We start from the raw sequence: 17,594 nt of genomic DNA on the forward strand, positions 1-17,594 counted from the left end.
CAGGCGCCAGAATGTGGTGACTAGGGGATTTTCACAGGAACTTCATTGCAGTGTTCATGAAATCCTACTTGTGACAATAAAGATTATTATAAGATGAAATGAAATAAAAAACGCTTATTGTCATGAGTAGGCTTCAATGAAGTTACTGTGAAAAGCCCCTAGTCGCCACATTCCGACGCCTGTCCGGGGAGGCTGGTACGGGAATCGAACCATGCTGCTGGCCTGCTTGGTCTGCTTTCAAAGCCAGTGATTTGCCCAGTGAGCTAAACCAGCTGTATTAACCTCACTGTCTCTCTGTGATATATAATGAATATTTTGCTGCTTACTGTAGAGTTCCTGGTGTGTGGGTGAGTGAGTGAGAGTGTGTGAGTACACTCATGAGAGTGTGTGTGTGTGAGAGTGTGTGAGTACACTCATGAGAGTGTGTGTGTGTGAGAGTGTGTGAGTATACTCATGAGAGTGTGTGTGTTTATTCTTACTGTTCAGTTACTGGTGTGTATGAGTGAGTGTGTGTGAGTATATTAGTGAGTAGTGAGTGTGTGTGAGTATCCTCGTGAGAGTGTGTGTGTTTATTCTTACTGTTCAGTTACTGGTGTGTATGAGTGAGTGTGTGTGAGTATATTAGTGAGTAGTGAGTGTGTGTGAGTATCCTCGTGAGAGTGTGTGTGTTTATTCTTACTGTTCAGTTACTGGTGTGTGTGAGTATATTAGTGAGTAGTGAGTGTGTATGAGTATACTTGTAAGTGTGAGTGTGTATTCTTACTGTTCAGTTACTGGCGTGTGAGAGTGTGCGCGTGTTTTATCCTTAATGTCTCTCCCTGATATATAACACATATTTTACTGCTTCCTGCTCAGTTACTGGTGTGTGAGAGTGTATGGGTGTGTGTGAGAGAGGAGAGCGAGGGTTGACATTTAATGATTATTGTGCTCCTGTTACTGGTTAGTGAGAGTGTGTGAGTGAGAGTGTGAGTTTTATGCTCAGTGTTTCTGTGATATAAAACATATTTTACTGCTCAGTTATTGTTGTGTGAATGAGTTCGACATATTGAACTGCTTACTGCTCACTCACTGGGATGTGTGTGAGTGAGAGAGTGTCTGTGAGTGTGTGTGAGAGAGAGTCTGTGAGTGTGTGCGAGAGAGAGAGTCTGTGAGTGTGTGTGAGAGAGTCTGTGAGTGTGTGTGAGAGAGTCTGTGAGTGTGTGTGAGAAAGTCTGTGAGTGTGTGTGTGAGGGTCTGTGAGTGTGTGTGAGGGTCTGTGAGTGTGTGTGTGAGAGTCTGTGAGTGTGTGAGAGAGAGAGCCTGTGAGTGTGTGAGAGGGAGAGTCTGAGTGTGTGAGAGAGGGTCTGTGAGTGTGTGTGAGAGAGTCTGTGAGTGTGTGAGAGAGTCTGTGAGTGTGTGAGAGAGTCTGTGAGAGAGTGTCTGTGTGTATGTGTGAGAGAGAGTCTGTGAGTGTGTGTGAGAGAGAGTCTGTGAGTGTGTGTGAGAGAGAGTCTGTGAGTGTGTGTGAGAGAGTCTGTGAGTGTGAGAGAGAGTCTGTGTGTGTGTGAGAGAGAGAGTCTGTGAGTGTGTGTGAGAGAGAGTCTGTGAGTGTGTGAGAGAGAGTCTGTGAGTGTGTGAGAGAGAGTGTCTGTGTGTGTGAGAGAGAGTCTGAGAGTTTGTGTGAGAGAGTCTGTGAGTGTGTGTGAGAGTCTGTGAGTGTGTGAGAGAGTCTGTGAGTGTGTGTGAGAGTCTGTGAGTGTGAGGGAAAGTCTGTAAGTGTGTGTGAGAGAGTCTGTGAGTGTGTGTGAGAGAGTCTGTGAGTGTGTGTGAGAGTCTGTGAGTGTGTCTGAGAGTCTGTGAGTCTGTGTGAGAGAGTGTCTGTGTGTGTGAGAGAGTGTCTGTGTGTGTGAGAGAGTCTGTGAGTGTGTGAGAGAGACTGTGAGTGTGTGTGAGAGAGTCTGAGTGTGAGAGAGAGAGAGTCTGTGAGTGTGTGTGAGAGAGAGTCTGTGAGTGTGGGAGAAAGTCTGTGAGTGTGTGAGAGAGTGTGTGAGTGTGTGAGAGAGTCTGTGAGTGTGTGTGAGTCTGTGAGTGTGAGAGAGTATGTAAGTGTGTGTGAGAGAGTCTGTGAGTGTGTGTAAGAGAGTCTGTGTGTGTGAGAGAGAGTCTGTGTGTGCGAGAGAGAGTCTGTGAGTGTGTGTGAGAGAGTCTGTGAGTGTGTGTGAGAGAGTCTGTGAGTGTGTGAGAGAGTCTGTGAGTGTGTGTGAGAGAGTGGTCTGTGTGTGTGAGAGAGAGTCTGTGAGTGTGTGTGAGAGAGAGTCTGTGAGTGTGTGTGAGAGAGTCTGTGAGTGTGAGAGAGAGTCTGTGTGTGTGTGAGAGAGAGAGAGTCTGTGAGTGTGTGTGAGAGTGAGTATGTGAGTGTGTGAGAGAGAGTCTGTGAGTGTGTGAGAGAGAGTGTCTGTGTGTGTGTGAGAGAGTGTGAGTTTGTGTGAGAGAGTCTGTGAGTGTGTGTGAGAGAGTCAGTGAGTTTGTGAGTGAGTCTGTGGGTGTGAGGGAGAGTCTGTAAGTGTGAGGGAGAGTCTGTAAGCGTGTGTGAGAGAGTCTGTGAGAGAGTCTGTGAGAGTGTGAGAGAGAGTCTGTGAGTGTGTGAGAGAGTCTGTGAGTGTGTCTGAGAGTCTGTGAGTCTGTGTGAGTGTCTGTGTGTGTGAGAGAGTCTGTGAGTGTGTGAGAGAGTCTGTGAGTGTGTGTGAGTCTGTGAGTGTGAGAGTCTGTAAGTGTGTGTGAGAGAGTCTGTGAGTGTGTGTGAGAGAGTCTGTGAGTGTGTGTGAGAGTCTGTGAGTGTGTCTGAGAGTCTGTGAGTCTGTGTGAGAGAGTGTCTGTGAGTGTGAGAGAGAGTCTGTGAGTGTGTGTGAGAGAGAGTCTGTGAGTGTGTGTGAGAGAGTGTGTCTGTGTGTGTGTGAGAGAGTGTGTCTGTGTGAGAGAGTCTGTGAGTGTGTGAGTCTGTGAGTGTGAGAGAGTCTGTAAGTGTGTGTGAGAGAGTCTGTGAGTGTGTGTGAGAGAGTCTGTGTGTGTGAGAGAGGGTCTGTGTGTGTGAGAGAGGGTCTGTGAGTGTGTGTGAGAGAGTCTGTGAGTGTGTGTGAGAGAGTCTGTGAGTGTGTGTGAGAGAGTCTGTGAGTGTGTGAGAGAGTCTGTGAGTGTGTGTGAGTCTGTGAGTGTGTGTGAGAGTCTGTGAGTGTGTCTGAGAGTCTGTGAGTCTGTGTGAGAGAGTGTCTGTGAGTGTGAGAGAGAGTCTGTGTGTGTGTGTGAGAGAGAGTCTGTGAGTGTGTGTGAGAGAGTGTGTCTGTGTGTGTGTGAGAGAGTGTGTCTGTGTGTGTGTGAGAGAGTCTGTGAGTGTGTGCGAGTCTGAGTGTGAGAGAGTCTGTAAGTGTGTGTGAGAGAGTCTGTGAGTGTGTGTGAGAGAGTCTGTGTGTGTGAGAGAGGGTCTGTGTGTGTGAGAGAGGGTCTGTGAGTGTGTGTGAGAGAGTCTGTGAGTGTGTGTGAGAGAGTCTGTGAGTGTGTGTGAGAGAGTCTGTGAGTGTGTGAGAGAGTCTGTGAGTGTGTGTGAGAGAGTGTCTGTGTGTGAGAGATAGAGTCTGTGAGTGTGTGTGAGAGAGAGTATGTGAGTGTGTGAGAGAGTCTGTGAGTGTGTGAGAGAGTATGTGAGTGTGTGAGAGAGTGTGTCTGTGTGTGTGTGAGAGAGTCTGTGAGTTTGTGTGAGAGAGTCTGTGTGTGTGAGAGTCAGTGAGTGTGTGAGTGAGTCTGTGGGTGTGAGGGAGAGTCTGTGAGTGTGAGGGAGAGTCTGTAAGTGTGTGTGAGAGAGGCTGTGAGTGTGTGTGAGAAAGTCTGTGAGTGTGTGTGTGAGAGTCTGTGAGTGTGTGTGTGAGAGTCTGTGAGTGTGTGAGAGAGAGAGCCTGTGAGTGTGTGAGAGGGAGAGTCTGAGTGTGTGAGAGAGGGTCTGTGAGTGTGTGCGAGAGAGTCTGTGAGTGTGTGAGAGAGTCTGTGTGTGTGTGAGAGAGAGAGTCTGTGAGTGTGTGTGAGAAAGTCTGAGAGTGTGTGTGTGAGGGTCTGTGAGTGTGTGAGAGAGAGAGTCTGTGTGTGTGTGTGAGAGAGAGTCTGTGAGGGTGTGTGAGAGAGTCTGTGAGTGTGAGAGAGAGTCTGTGTGTGTGAGAGTCTGTGAGTGTGTGAGAGAGAGAGCCTGTGAGTGTGTGAGAGGGAGAGTCTGAGTGTGTGAGAGAGGGTGTGAGTGTGTGCGAGAGAGTCTGTGAGTGTGTGAGAGAGTCTGTGTGTGTGTGAGAGAGAGAGTATGTTAGTGTGTGACAGAGAGTCTGTGAGTGTGTGAGAGAGAGTCTGTGAGTGTGTGAGAGAGAGAGTCTGTGTGTGTGTGTGAGAGAGAGTCTGTGAGGGTGTGTGAGAGAGTCTGTGAGTGTGAGAGAGAGTCTGTGTGTGTGTGAGAGAGAGAGTCTGTGAGTGTGTGTGAGACAGAGTATGTTAGTGTGTGAGAGAGAGTCTGTGAGTGTGTGAGAGAGAGTCTGTGAGTGTGTGAGAGAGTGTCTGTGTGTGTGAGTGAGTCTGAGAGTTTGTGTGAGAGAGTCTGAGTGTGTGTGAGAGAGAGTCTGTGAGTGTGTGAGAGAGAGTCTGTGAGTGTGTGAGAGAGTGTGTCTGTGTGTGTGTGAGAGAGAGTCTGTGAGTTTGTGTGAGAGAGTCTGTGAGTGTGTGTGAGAGTCTGTGAGTGTGTGAGAGAGTCTGTGAGTGTGTGTGAGTCTGTGAGTGTGTGAGAGAGAGTCTGTGAGTGTGTGAGAGAGTCTGTGAGTGTGTGAGAGAGTCTGTGTGTGTGAGAGAGAGTCTGTGTGTGAGAGAGAGTCTGTGTGTGAGAGTCTGTGTGTGAGAGAGAATCTGTGAGTGTGTGAGAGAGTCTGTGAGTGTGTGTGAGTCTGTGAGTGTGAGAGAGTCTGTAAGTGTGTGTGAGAGAGTCTGTGAGTGTGTGTGAGAGTGTCTGTGAGTGTGTGCAAGAGAGTCTGTGTGTGTGAGAGAGAGTCTGTGTGTGTGAGAGAGAGTCTGTGAGTGTGTGTGAGAGTCTGTGAGTGTGTGTGAGAGAGTCTGTGAGTGTGTGAGAGAGTCTGTGAGTGTGTGTGAGAGAGTGTCTGTGTGTGTGAGAGAGAGTCTGTGAGTGTGTGTGAGAGAGAGTCTGTGAGTGTGTGTGAGAGAGTCTGTGAGTGTGAGAGAGAGTCTGTGTGTGTGTGTGAGAGAGAGAGTCTGTGAGTGTGTGTGAGAGTGAGTATGTGAGTGTGTGAGAGAGAGTCTGTGAGTGTGTGAGAGAGAGTGTCTGTGTGTGTGTGAGAGAGTCTGTGAGTTTGTGTGAGAGAGTCTGTGAGTGTGTGTGAGAGAGTCAGTGAGTTTGTGAGTGAGTCTGTGGGTGTGAGGGAGAGTCTGTAAGTGTGAGGGAGAGTCTGTAAGCGTGTGTGAGAGAGTCTGTGAGTGTGAGAGAGTCTGTGAGAGTGTGAGATAGTTTGTGAGTGTGTGAGAGAGAGTCTGTGAGTTTGTGTGAGAGTCTGTGAGTGTGTCTGAGAGTCTGTGAGTGTGTGTGAGAGAGTCTGTGAGTGTGTGTGAGAGAGTCTGTGAGTGTGTGAGAGTCTGTGAGTGTGTGTGAGAGTCTGTGAGTGTGTCTGAGAGTCTGTGAGTCTGTGTGAGAGAGTGTCTGTGTGTGTGAGAGAGTCTGTGAGTGTGTGTGAGAGTCTGTGAGTGTGTGAGAGAGTCTGTGAGTGTGTGTGAGTCTGTGAGTGTGAGAGAGTCTGTAAGTGTGTGTGAGAGAGATTGTGAGTGTGTGTGAGAGAGTCTGTGAGTGTGATAGAGAGTCTGTGTGTGAGAGAGAGTCTGTGAGTGTGTGTGAGAGAGTCTGTGAGTGTGTGAGAGAGTGTGTCTGTGTGTGTGTGAGAGAGAGTGTGTGAGTTTGTGTGAGAGAGTCTGTGTGTGTGTGAGTCTGTGAGTGTGAGAGAGTCTGTAAGTGTGTGAGAGAGTCTGTGAGTGTGTGTGAGAGAGTCTGTGTGTGTGAGAGAGGGTCTGTGTGTGTGAGAGAGAGTCTGTGAGTGTGTGTGAGAGAGTCTGTGTGTGTGTGAGAGAGTCTGTAAGTGTGAGAGAGAGTCTGTGAGTGTGTGTGATAAAGTCTGTGAGTGTGTGTGAGAGTCTGTGATTGTGTGAGAGTCTGTGAGTGTGAGTGAGAGAGTGTCTGTGAGTGTGTGTGAGAGAGTATGTGAGTGTGAGAGAGTCTGTGAGTGTGTGAGAGAGTATGTGAGTGTGTGAGAGAGTGTGTCTGTGTGTGTGTGAGAGAGTCTGTGAGTGTGTGTGAGTCAGTGAGTGTGAGTGAGTCTGTGGGTGTGAGGGAGAGTCTGTAAGTGTGAGGGAGAGTCTGTAAGTGTGTGTGAGAGAGGCTGTGAGTGTGTGTGAGAAAGTCTGTGAGTGTGTGAGAGAGAGAGCCTGTGAGTGTGTGAGAGGGAGAGTCTGAGTGTGTGAGAGAGGGTCTGTGAGTGTGTGCGAGAGAGTCTGTGAGTGTGTGAGAGAGTCTGTGAGTGTGTGAGAGAGAGTATGTTAGTGTGTGAGAGAGAGTCTGTGAGTGTGTGAGAGAGAGTCTGTGAGTGTGTGAGAGGGAGAGTCTGTGAGAGAGAGTCTGTGAGTGTGTGTGAGAGAGTCTGTGAGTGTGAGAGTGAGTCTGAGAGTTTGTGTGAGAGAGTCTGAGTGTGTGTGAGAGAGAGTCTGTGAGTGTGTGAGAGAGAGTCTGTGAGTGTGTGAGAGAGTGTGTCTGTGTGTGTGTGAGAGTCTGTGAGTTTGTGTGAGAGAGTCTGTGAGTGTGTGTGAGAGTCTGAGTGTGTGAGAGAGTCTGTGAGTGTGTGTGAGTCTGTGAGTGTGAAAGAGAGACTGTAAGTGTGTGTGAGAGAGTCTGTGAGTGTGTGTGAGAGAGTCTGTGAGTGTGTGTGAGAGAGTCTGTGTGTGTGAGAGAGTCTGTGTGTGAGAGAGAATCTGTGAGTGTGTGTGAGAGAGTCTGTGAGTGTGTGTGAGAGAGTCTGTAAGTGTGTGAGAGAGAGTCTGTGAGTGTGTGTGAGAGAGTCTGTGAGTGTGTGTGAGAGAGTCTGTGAGTGGGTGTGTGAGAGAATCTGTGAGTGTGTGAGAGAGCGTCTGTGAGTGTATGTGAGAGTCTGTGAGTGTGTGAGAGAGTCTGTGAGTGTGTGTGTGAGAATCTGAGTGTGTGAGAGAAAGAGTCTGAGTGTGCGTGAGAGAGAGTCTGTGAGTGTGTGTGTGAGAGTCTGTGAGTGTGTGTGAGAGAGAGGCTGAGTGTGTGTGAGAGTGTCTGTGAGTGTGTGAGAGAGAGTCTGTGAGTGTGTGAGAGAGAGTCTGTGAGTGTGTGAGAGAGAGTCTGTCAGTGTGTGTGAGAGAGTCTGTGAGTGTGTGTGAGAGAGTCTGTGAGTGTGTGAGAGAGAGTCTGTGAGTGTGTGAGAGAGAGTCTGTGAGTATGTGAGAGAGAGAGGGTGTGAGTGTGTGAGAAATTCTGTGAGTGTGTGTGAGACAGTCTGTGAGTATGTGTGAGAGAGTCTGTGAGTGTGTGTGAGAGAGAGTCTGTGAGTGTGTGTGAGGGAGAGTCTGAGTGTGTGAGAGTCTGTGAGTGTGTGTGAGAGAGTCTGTGAGTGTATGTGAGGGAGAGTCTGAGTGTGTGAGAGAGTCTGTGAGTGTGTGTGAGAGAGTCTGTGAGTGTGTGTGAGAGAGTCTGTGAGTGGGTGTGTGAGAGAGTCTGTGAGTGTGTGTGAGAGAGTCTGTGAGTGTGTGAGAGAGAGTCTGTGAGTGTATGTGAGAGTCTGTGAGTGTGTGAGAGGGTCTGTGAGTGTGTGAGAGAAAGAGTCTGAGTGTGCGTGAGAGAGAGTCTGTGAGTGTGTGTGTGAGAGTCTGTGAGTGTGTGTGAGCGAGAGTCTGTGAGTGTGTGAGAGAGAGTCTGTGAGTGTGTGAGAGAGAGTCTGTCAGTGTGTGTGAGAGAGTCTGTGAGTGTGTGTGAGAGAGTCTGTGAGTGTGTGAGAGAGAGTCTGTGAGTGTGTGTGAGAGAGTCTGTGAGTGTGTGTGAGAGAGAGTCTGTGAGTGTGTGTGAGGGAGAGGCTGTGAGTGTGTGAGAAATTCTGTGAGTGTGTGTGAGACAGTCTGTGAGTGTGTGTGAGAGAGTCTGTGAGTGTGTGTGAGAGAGAGTCTGTGAGTGTGTGTGAGGGAGAGTCTGAGTGTGTGAGAGTCTGTGAATGTGTGTGAGAGAGTCTGTGAGCGTGTGTGAGAGAGTCTGTGAGTGTGTGTGAGAGAGTCTGTGAGTGTGTGTGAGGGAGAGTCTGAGTGTGTGAGAGAGTCTGTGAATGTGTGTGAGAGAGTCTGTGAGTGTGTGAGAGAGAGCCTGTGAGTGTTTGAGAGGGAGAGTCTGAGTGTGTGAGAGAGATGTGAATGTGTGTGAGAGAGTATGTGAGTGTGTGTTAGAGAGTCTGTGACTGTGTGTGAGAGAGAGTATGTGAGTGTGTGAGAGAGAGTCTGTGAGTGTGTGTGAGAGAGTCTGTGAGTGTGTGTGAGAGAGTCTGTGAGTGTGTGTGAGAGTCTGTGAGTGTGTGTGAGAGACAGTATATGAGTGTGTGAGAGAGAGGGAACATCTATGTGTCTGAGAGGGAACATGTTTTTGACAGTGTGCGAGTGTGTGTTTTTATGTGATATATAACAAATATTTTACAGCTCAGTTAATGGTGCGTATGTATTTGAGAGCGTGAGTGAGATAGTGTGTGTGAGAGGGAGGGAGTGTGAATTAGATTTTTATCCTCACTGTCTCTCTATGATATCAACACATTTTACAGCTTACTGCTCAGTTCATGGTGTGCGTGAGTATCAATGTGTGAGAGAGAGATTGAGTGTAAGTTCTATCCTCATAATTTACTGCTTATGGCTCAATTCCTGGTGTGAGAGAGTGTATGTGAGAGGGTGAGTCTGTAAGTATTTGTGAGATATGGTGAATGTGTGTGAGAGCAATAGGGTGAAAAGTGGATGTGCTGCTGATGGGCAGCAGGGTGGCACAGTGGTTCGCACTGCTGCCTCACAGTGCCGGAGACTGGGTTTGATTCCGACCTCAGGCACCTGTCTCTGCGGAGTTTGGGTTTCCTCCGGGTGCTCCAGTTTCCTCCCACAGTCCAAAGATGTGCAGGTTAGGTGGATTCAATATGCTGAACTGTCCCTTGGTAGTGTTACAGGGAGAGGGTGGGAGATTGGTATTTGGGTAGCATGCTCATTCAAAAGGTCAATGCAGACTCGATGGGTTGAATGGCCTCCTTCTGCAATGTCGGGTTTCTATGAGAGAGAGAGAGTGTGTGTGAGAGAGAGAAAGAGAGTGAGTGTGTGTTTTACCCTCACTATCTCTCTGATATATAACAAATATTTTACTGCTTACTGCTCAGTAAGGAGTAAAATGTGAGACAGTGTGTGAGAGACGGTGTTAGTGTGCGTGTTTTACCCTCACTGCATAACACATATTTTACAGCTTACTGCTCAGTTACTGCTGTGTGACTGTCTGAGTGAGTGTGAGTGAGTGTGAGTGAAGAGAGTGAGTGCATGTTTTACTCTCACTGTATCTCTGTGATATATATCACATAGGGTTTGAGTGGGGTGATCATGGCTCGGCACAACATTGAGGGCCAAAGGGCCTGTTCTGTGCTGTACTGTTCTATGTTCTAATTGATTACTGCTCAGTGACTGGTGTGTGTGAGAGAGGGAGAGTGTGTGTGTGGGAGAGTGTGTGAGTGAGTGAGTATTAACCTCACAGTCTATCTGTGATATATAATTAATATTTTATTGATTACTGATCAGTTATTGATTTGAGTGTGTGTGGGAGAGACAGTGCATGGGTGTGTGTGGGAGAGACAGTGCATGGGTGTGTGTGAGACAGAGTGTATGAGAGGCACAATGTGAGTTAGTGTGTGTGTATAAACCTCACTGTTTCTCTGTGCTATATATGACATATATTACTGCTTGATGCTCAGTTATTGATGTGAGAGTGTATGTTTCACCCTCACACTCCCTGTGATATACAATGCATATTTAATGCTTCCTGCTAAGTTCCTTGTGAGTGACCATGTACATGAGAAAATGTAAGTGTGTGTTTTACCATCACTGTCTGTATATGATATATGGCATATTTTACTGCTTCCTGTGCAGTTGTTGGTGTCTGAATGTGTGAGAGTGTGTTTTCCACTGTAGCTGTCTGTCTCTGTTAAGGGTCAAGTGTTAGGGAAAAATGTATTTGATTCTGTATCTCTCAGTCTCCTTACTGTGTGATTGCATTTGTAGCCGTCTATCTCTGTTATGGGATTCTGTGTTTAATCTCTATCTGTCCCCTCTCTGATGTGTGTGCTTTTATTGTGTTCTCTGCACTTGTCAATATCTGTTTGGTGAGTTAATGGAGAACATTCTGTTCAGTATTGATCTTCCATTATTACTTTTAGTGACAACATTGATATGTCAAATGATCTATTTCCATGTCTGTTTCATGAAAATGACACTGTACCGTTATATCTGAGATTGTGAGAGATATTTGGATTGGAATTTAATATTTTGTTTTGGGAGGTGTCTTGGTAGAAGTTTATGATTAATTCGGCACTTTTCAATCAGCTGTACTATCCGACCTGTTACGTGTACCAAAGGTTCACAACTTGTGAGATGAAAGGATGGCCTTACTTACTTACAAAGGTAATTGTCCTTTTGGAGAACTATTTAAATGTATCATTTTTCTGTCAATGCCTCATTCAAGAGCTTTGCTTCTGATATATATTAAACTAAGAAAGTTACAAAAAGTGCAAATGGATCCTTGCACATTGATTGCTGAATCTATAGCCTAATTAATACTATACTGATTACTTTACAGATGAAACGCAGTTATCAAAAGTTGATCCAACATTCCATGAGAGTAGGGGTGAATTGTGGAAAATTATCCCACCTGTCCTTTCGTGTATCTGTAAATAATATTTACATTTTCTCCAGAGGTCCAGATTTACTTGAATTGCTTCAATTGGATAATGAGGACTGTTTGGATTGGACATGTTTATCTGGGAGTTGAGCTCAATGTAAGTGTGACTGCTTCTGTTCTCTGTGACGGTGGAGCTGATGTTGTGTCTGTGTCTCTGCAATGTTGGATTAATATTGTACTTACTGTCAGTTAGAAGGAGACGGCTGCACATTCATGTTGCTGAGGAATCATCATCTTGGAACTCATCTCTTCATCTGTTGAACTAGGGGGAAGAAAACAAATCTCTTGTAAATCAGGGTCAGATGAGGCCAATGATAGATCAATCAATTCTTTCAACTGATAATCAGTAAAAATAGAAAATACTGTGCAAATCCTGCCCCAGAATCAGACAATAAGCCAGGCCCAGAAAGAGCTCTCCCTTCCCCCCGCTCACTCCAAGTCCCGGAACAAGATGGGGCTCCCGCTGCGCCTCTTGCAAACAGCCCCCGATTCTCCCTGAACTCCCCCCGAGTCAGTAATGATCTCTGAGCCTCTTTGCTCACACTCCCAAATGGATGGGCTGCTGCAATGAGAACGCTGTTTCCGCGCAGAAGGGGCTGCGCATGCGCTCTCACTTTCAGAGTGACGACAAGCAGGGGGCGGGGCTACCCCGGGCATGCGCAGATCCCCGCAGCAATTCCAGCATTGAGAATCAATGGGAATATTCCCCATTTCACTGTCATCACATTTGGAGCAAAACCTCCGATAGAGCCCGTGTTGGGGGGACTGTGTGTGTGTGGGTGCAAGTGGCCCTGCGCCCCAGGGCTCAACCAATCACCTTTGTAGCTGTGTGTTTGTCCCAATGAGATATTCAATTTGCAGCCATTGCCTGCAGCTTGTTTGTTATTACACTGCCATTCAGCCCCTCAAACTCACACTTTCTGCAAACCACCATTCCACTGAACCATAGAATTACTACAGTGTGAAGGAGGCAATTCGGCCCATCGAGTCTGCACCGACCCTCTGAAAGACCACCCCACCCAGGTCCACTCTCCGCCTTATCCCCATAAACCCGTGACCCCACTGAACCAACACATCCTTGGATACGAAGCCATAATTCAGCATTGCCAATCCACCTAACCTGCAGATCTTTGTCCTGTGGGAGGAAATTGGAGCACCCGGAGGAAACCCACCCACACACGGGGAGAACATTCAAACGCCAAACAAGCAGTCACCCAACGCTGGAATTGAATCCGGGTGTCTGGCACAGTGAGGCCGCAGTGCTAACCACTGTTCCACCTCCTGGGTTCACTCGCTGTCCCGGTTCACTCAATCTCCCGGTTTTCTCACTTTCCAGTGTTTGAGGCTCCTTTGGTTTAATACAATCCCAGGTTTAATACATTCCGCTCATTTTACACAATCTCCGATTTCACACATTTCTCTGGTTGACACACTCCCCTCATTTAGTATAGTCCCTGGTTTGCACTCCCCCCTACTTTACACACTCTCTTTGTTTATAAGCTCCTGTGGATATACATACTTCCCAATATTTTACACAATCACCAGCTTTTACACAGGACCCTGATTTACAGGCTAGCCTGAAGGACACACGATTTAATAATGCACATTCCTCTGGTTTCCACATTCCCTTGGTTTATACACTGCCTGGATGATGCACTCCCCCGTTTTTTACTGTCCGAGTTGACTCGCTCCCCTCATTTGCACACTCCACTAATTTCAAACACTCCCCTGCTTGATATACTCCCCTGCTTCATGCACTCCGCTGGGTTCTGCACCCCCCCCCCCCTTCAAGCACCCCCCCCCCCTTCATGCACCCCCGCCTTCATGCACCCCCGCCTTCATGCACTCCCCCCTCATGCACTCCCCCCTCAAGCACCCCCCCCCCTTCATGCACTCCCTCCTCATGCACTCCCCCCTTCATGCACTCCCCCTTCATGCACTCCCCCCTCATGCACTCCCCCCCCCTTCGTGCACACCCCCCTCATGCACACGATCCCTTCATGCACTCCCCCCCTTCATGCACCCCCCCTTCATGCACCCCATTCATGCACTCCCCCCTCATGCACTCCCCCCTTCATACACTCCCCCCTTCATGCACTCCCCCCTTCATACACTCCCCCCTTCATGCACTCCCCCCCTTCATGCACTCCCCCCCTTCATGCACCCCCCCCGTTCATACACCCCCTTCATGCACTCACCCCCTTCATGCACTCCCCCCCTTCATGCACACCCCCCTCATGCACTCCCCCCTTCATGCACTCCCCGTTCATACACCCCCCTTCATGCACCCACCCCCCTTCATGCACTCCCCCCCCCTTCATGCACTCCCCCCTCATACACCCCCCCCACTTCATGCACTCCCCCCCTTCATGCACTCCCCCCTTCATGCACTCCCCCGTTCATACACCCCCCTTCATGCACTCACCCCCCTTCATGCACTCCCCCCCTTCATGTACTCCCCCCTCATGCACTCCCCCCTCATGCACTCCCCCCCTTCATGCACTCCCCCCTCATGCACACCCCCCTTCATGCACTCCCCCCTTCATGAACTCCCCCCTCATGCACACCCCCCTTCATGCACCCCCCTTCATGCACTCCCCCCCTTCATGCACTCCCCCCTCATGCACACACCCCCCCCTCTTCATGCACTCCCCCGTTCATACACCCCCTTCATGCACCCCCCCTTCATGCACCCCCCCCTACATGCACCCCCGCCTTCATGCACCCCCCCCTTCATGCACCCCCCCTACATGCACCTCCCCGCCTTCATGCACTCCCCCCTCATGCACACACCCCCTTCATGCACACCCCCCTTCATGCACCCCCGCCTTCATGCACCCCCCCCCTGCATGCACACCCCCCTTCATGCACCCCCCCTTCATGCACCTCCGTCGTGCACTCCCCGCCTACATGCACACCCCCCCTTCATGCACTCAGCCCCACTTCATGCACTCCCCCTTCATGCACTCCCCCCTTCATGTACTCACCCCCACTTCATGCACTCCCCCCCCTTCATGCACTCCCCCCCCTTCATGCACCCCCCCTTCATGCACCTCCGTCGTGCACTCCCCGCCTACATGCACACCCCCCCTTCATGCACTCAGCCCCACTTCATGCACTCCCCCCTTCATGCACTCCCCCCCTTCATGCACTCACCCCCCCCTTCATGCACTCACCCCCCCTTCATGCACTCACCCCCCCCTTCATGCACTCACCCCCCCCCTTCATGCACTCACCCCCCCCCCCCCCCCCCCCTTCATGCACTCACCAGTTTCCAGCCCTTCCAAACGTCTGAACATTATACTGGTTTACACACTCTCTTGTGAACACTCCTCTATCTTTCAACACTCCTTCAGATTTACACACGTCTCTGCTATTACCAGTCCCATGATCCACACAATCTTCTGGTTAATACAGTCTCTGCTTTACACATTCCCCTGTTTTACATACTACCCTGGTTTACAAACTCTCATGTTTACACACTTTGTATTGTGCACCTTGTCTTGGTTTTACACACTCTCCTGGTTTACACTCATGAATTTTAAACTCTCTCCTGGATGGAAGCTCCCCTGATTGTAAACATTCCTCTGATTTCCTGGTGCCCGGATTGTGGAATTATCTCGCCTCCACACAGAAAGTCCAGACCTATGAGTCCATCCTTATCCTTGTTTCTATGTCACTCTCTCTATTTTCTTTGTCTTTCTCTCTCAATTTCAATATGTCATCGGGAGTGTTGTGGACACAGTGATAACACGCGTAACACTGGCTCTCAATGTGAACACTGCTGCCGTGTTGTGAGTGAGACGGTCACTGTCTCTCCTCCACACAGAAAGTCCAGCACTGTGAGTCCATCTTTATTTTTAAAATTTGCTGTTCGGCTCAGAATGGTCAGAATCTGTGTCACTGTGAAAATCTCCACTCTCAGAGGGGGTGGGACTATTCTTTAACTGGGTGTCCCTGCTTGTTGAGTTTGGGGTTCAGTGTTACCGGCAGTGCAGGAGGATCACATCAAACAGGAAAATCTCCACTCTTAGAGAGGAGATCAATTGTATTTTCACCTTCAAGAAAGGTGGGTCCTCAATGAATTTAGATTGAAAAATATGACTGGCTGCTGCTGGCTATTTAGAGAAACAGAAAATAGGGAGCAGAAAACTCAGAGAGTCGAACAGTAGGTGAAGTGAAAATCTATATTTAACATACGGATTCGGAAACAAGTGTTGAGAAGAGGGAGAATTCTGCCCTGGGAAATGTAATTTCCAAACCTTGTGTGTGGATGTGACTATTGTGGAAGAGAGAGTGAAAGGGGCGGGCCAAACAGGAGAAACCAACTGTGTTTGTGAGTCCGCTCTGATCAGCAGATCTCCCAATCCCTCTGGGACAAAATGGAAATATTTTTCATTCAATCAATCCCCCTGATCCCCTCCTACTTTCCCAAGTTGGATTTCAGGGCAGTTTAGATGCTGCTTTCCAGATTTCTGCGGAAAGGTTGGGAAAATGAGAGCGATCGGGTGAGAGAGCGCGAGCAGTGCATCAGTAAAACGGGTTTAAATCCAAAATGGAGCATACAAATCGCGTGAAACCTTTCCTAAAGCAAACATTAGAGTGTGAGAGACAGGATGGATTTATCCTGGGACACTGTGGAGCTGGAATTTGAGTGGAATTGGAGAGTTTGGGACCAGAGAAAAACACAGAGGCAGCAGCAGCAGCCTGGAGCTGAGAGCAGGTTGTCTCCGCCCCGTCCGCTCGCTGCCTTTAAGTTGCTCAGTGCCGCCACCAGAGGCTTCATTTCTCACCCACTTCACATTGACGGAGGGATTTTGTGCAGAATCCTGGACATGAGCGATAGTGCAGCCACCGAAACGGCTCCTCCAGCCGCCGCCCCAGTCAAGGCTGTCAAGAAGCAGAGGAAGGTGGTTCCCCGGAAGAAATCAGAAGGTCCCGGGCTGGGGGAGCTGATTTGCAAGATTGTGGCGGATAGCGGCGATCGCAAGGGGGTTTCCCTACAGGCCATAAAGAAGCAGCTGCGGAGCAAAGAGGTCGATGTGGATAAACGGGGGTACCAGATCAAGCAAAGTGTCAAGAGGAGTGTGGATAACGGCAGCTTGGCTCAGGTCAAGGGCACGGGCGCCTCCGGCTCCTTCAAGATCGTTAAGAAGACATCCGGAGTAGCCAAGAAACCAGCAGCTAAGAAAACTTCAGTGAAGAAACCAGCAGCCAAGAAATTCCCCAAGAAAGCAGCAGCCAAGAAATCTCCCAAGAAAACAGCAGCCAAGAAATCTCCCAAGAAAACATCAGCCAAGAAAACTCCCAAGAAAGCAGCAGCCAAGAAGGTGGCAGCTCCCAAAAAGAGCGCGAAGAAAGCAGCCCCGAAGAAAAGTTCTCCTGTGAAAAAGACCACGGGCGGAATAAAGCAGATCCAATCGAGGGTCAAGCCCAAAGTGAAATCAGTAAAGGCTAATAAACCAGCAAAGAAGTGAAAGAACGCGAGCAAATTGTAAACTTCTGAACCCAAAGGCTCTTCTCAGAGCCACCCACATCTCTCCGGAAAGAGCTGATCCCCCGACCAATGAATCCCTGTCCCGGTGCTGGGAGCAGATTTCAGATAGAAATGTCAATCCAGTATTGCCGCTCACTCGCTGACATGCTCTGCACCGGGCTTCTCCCCCCACTCTGCACTAAAACACAGGGAAGTTGCCGCCTCTTCCTTACCGGGAAGGGATGTTAGTGGAATTCCCAACCAGTCTGGGAGAGGAGTTGTGTGGGGATGGAATCGGAGCTGGGGTTGGAATGAGAGCAGATAGTTGGGCTGGTTCTAGTAAGGAGTTGACTGAGGCGGGTATAATAAAGGAAAGTGCAGCAGCTCGTCTCTCATTCAGCAGCGATTTGACTGAAGAAGCATCATGTCTGGCAGAGGGAAACAAGGCAAAGGACTGGGCAAAAGGGACCAGGAATCATTGAGAAGTTTTAGATGTCTCCAATTTGGGATTGTTTTTCTCAGATATCCGTTACTTGTCCCAGTGAAATTGTACCTGCCGGATTTTATTAATCTACTTTCTGACATGAATGTTCAACGTCAGAATTTGATCAGAAACACGGTTTACATAACTGATCTGTAATCACCGCATCCTCCGTCCATCTCCCCCAGAACAATCAGTCAATTTTACCTTTAATATCCATCGCTTTTTGCAATGAAAGAACTGATATCGCTGATCAGAATAAAATGAGACAGAATTCCACCCCTCAATGGGAGTTTTATCCCAGTCTGTTGTAGAAAAATCAGGGAGTGAAGGTGAAATTAATCCGGGTGCTCAGGCATTGAGTCGAATCTGAGACAAAAATGGGAGCAGGAATCATTGAGATGTTTTTGATATTCACAACTCGAGATTGATTTTTTTTAGTTTTCTCAAATATCCGTTCCCTGTCCCTGTGAAATTGGCGGGCTTGTTTGAAATTGATGGTTTGTCAGTTGCAGGTCCACCAATCAGGGCCCTGATATCCTTGCCGCTCATCGCTCTTTTCAAACTTGTCCACGGGCTCGGGCTGCATCCAATGAGGAGAAGAG

The 17,594-nt window shown here is 48.7% G+C and overlaps 2 protein-coding genes across 2 annotated transcripts in view; one reads left to right on the forward strand and one right to left on the reverse strand.

The window, feature by feature from the left end:
• The window catches only part of LOC119958895 (histone H2B 1/2-like), a 177,380-nt gene that overhangs the window by 90,363 nt on the left and 69,423 nt on the right, over window positions 1-17,594 (reverse strand). The window contains exon 3 of the mRNA XM_038787409.1: window positions 11,216-11,286. The gene's annotated coding sequence lies outside the window, so the exon portion shown is untranslated. The remainder of the gene's footprint in view (window positions 1-11,215; window positions 11,287-17,594) is intronic.
• Window positions 15,688-17,106, forward strand: LOC119958878 (histone H1-like). Its single transcript, XM_038787392.1, has one exon. The coding sequence runs from the start codon at window positions 15,868-15,870 to the stop codon at window positions 16,507-16,509; it is 642 nt and encodes a 213-aa protein (XP_038643320.1). The 5' UTR covers window positions 15,688-15,867; the 3' UTR covers window positions 16,510-17,106.

The sequence above is a fragment of the Scyliorhinus canicula genome, chromosome 31 (assembly GCF_902713615.1).
Source record: "Scyliorhinus canicula chromosome 31, sScyCan1.1, whole genome shotgun sequence".
In the NCBI taxonomy this organism is placed as follows: Eukaryota; Metazoa; Chordata; class Chondrichthyes; order Carcharhiniformes; family Scyliorhinidae; genus Scyliorhinus; species Scyliorhinus canicula.

Bases quoted from the DNA above. Each gene is read 5' to 3' on its own strand.
- LOC119958878 (XM_038787392.1), top strand. From the start codon at position 15,868: ATGAGCGATAGTGCAGCCACCGAAACGGCTCCTCCAGCCGCCGCCCCA.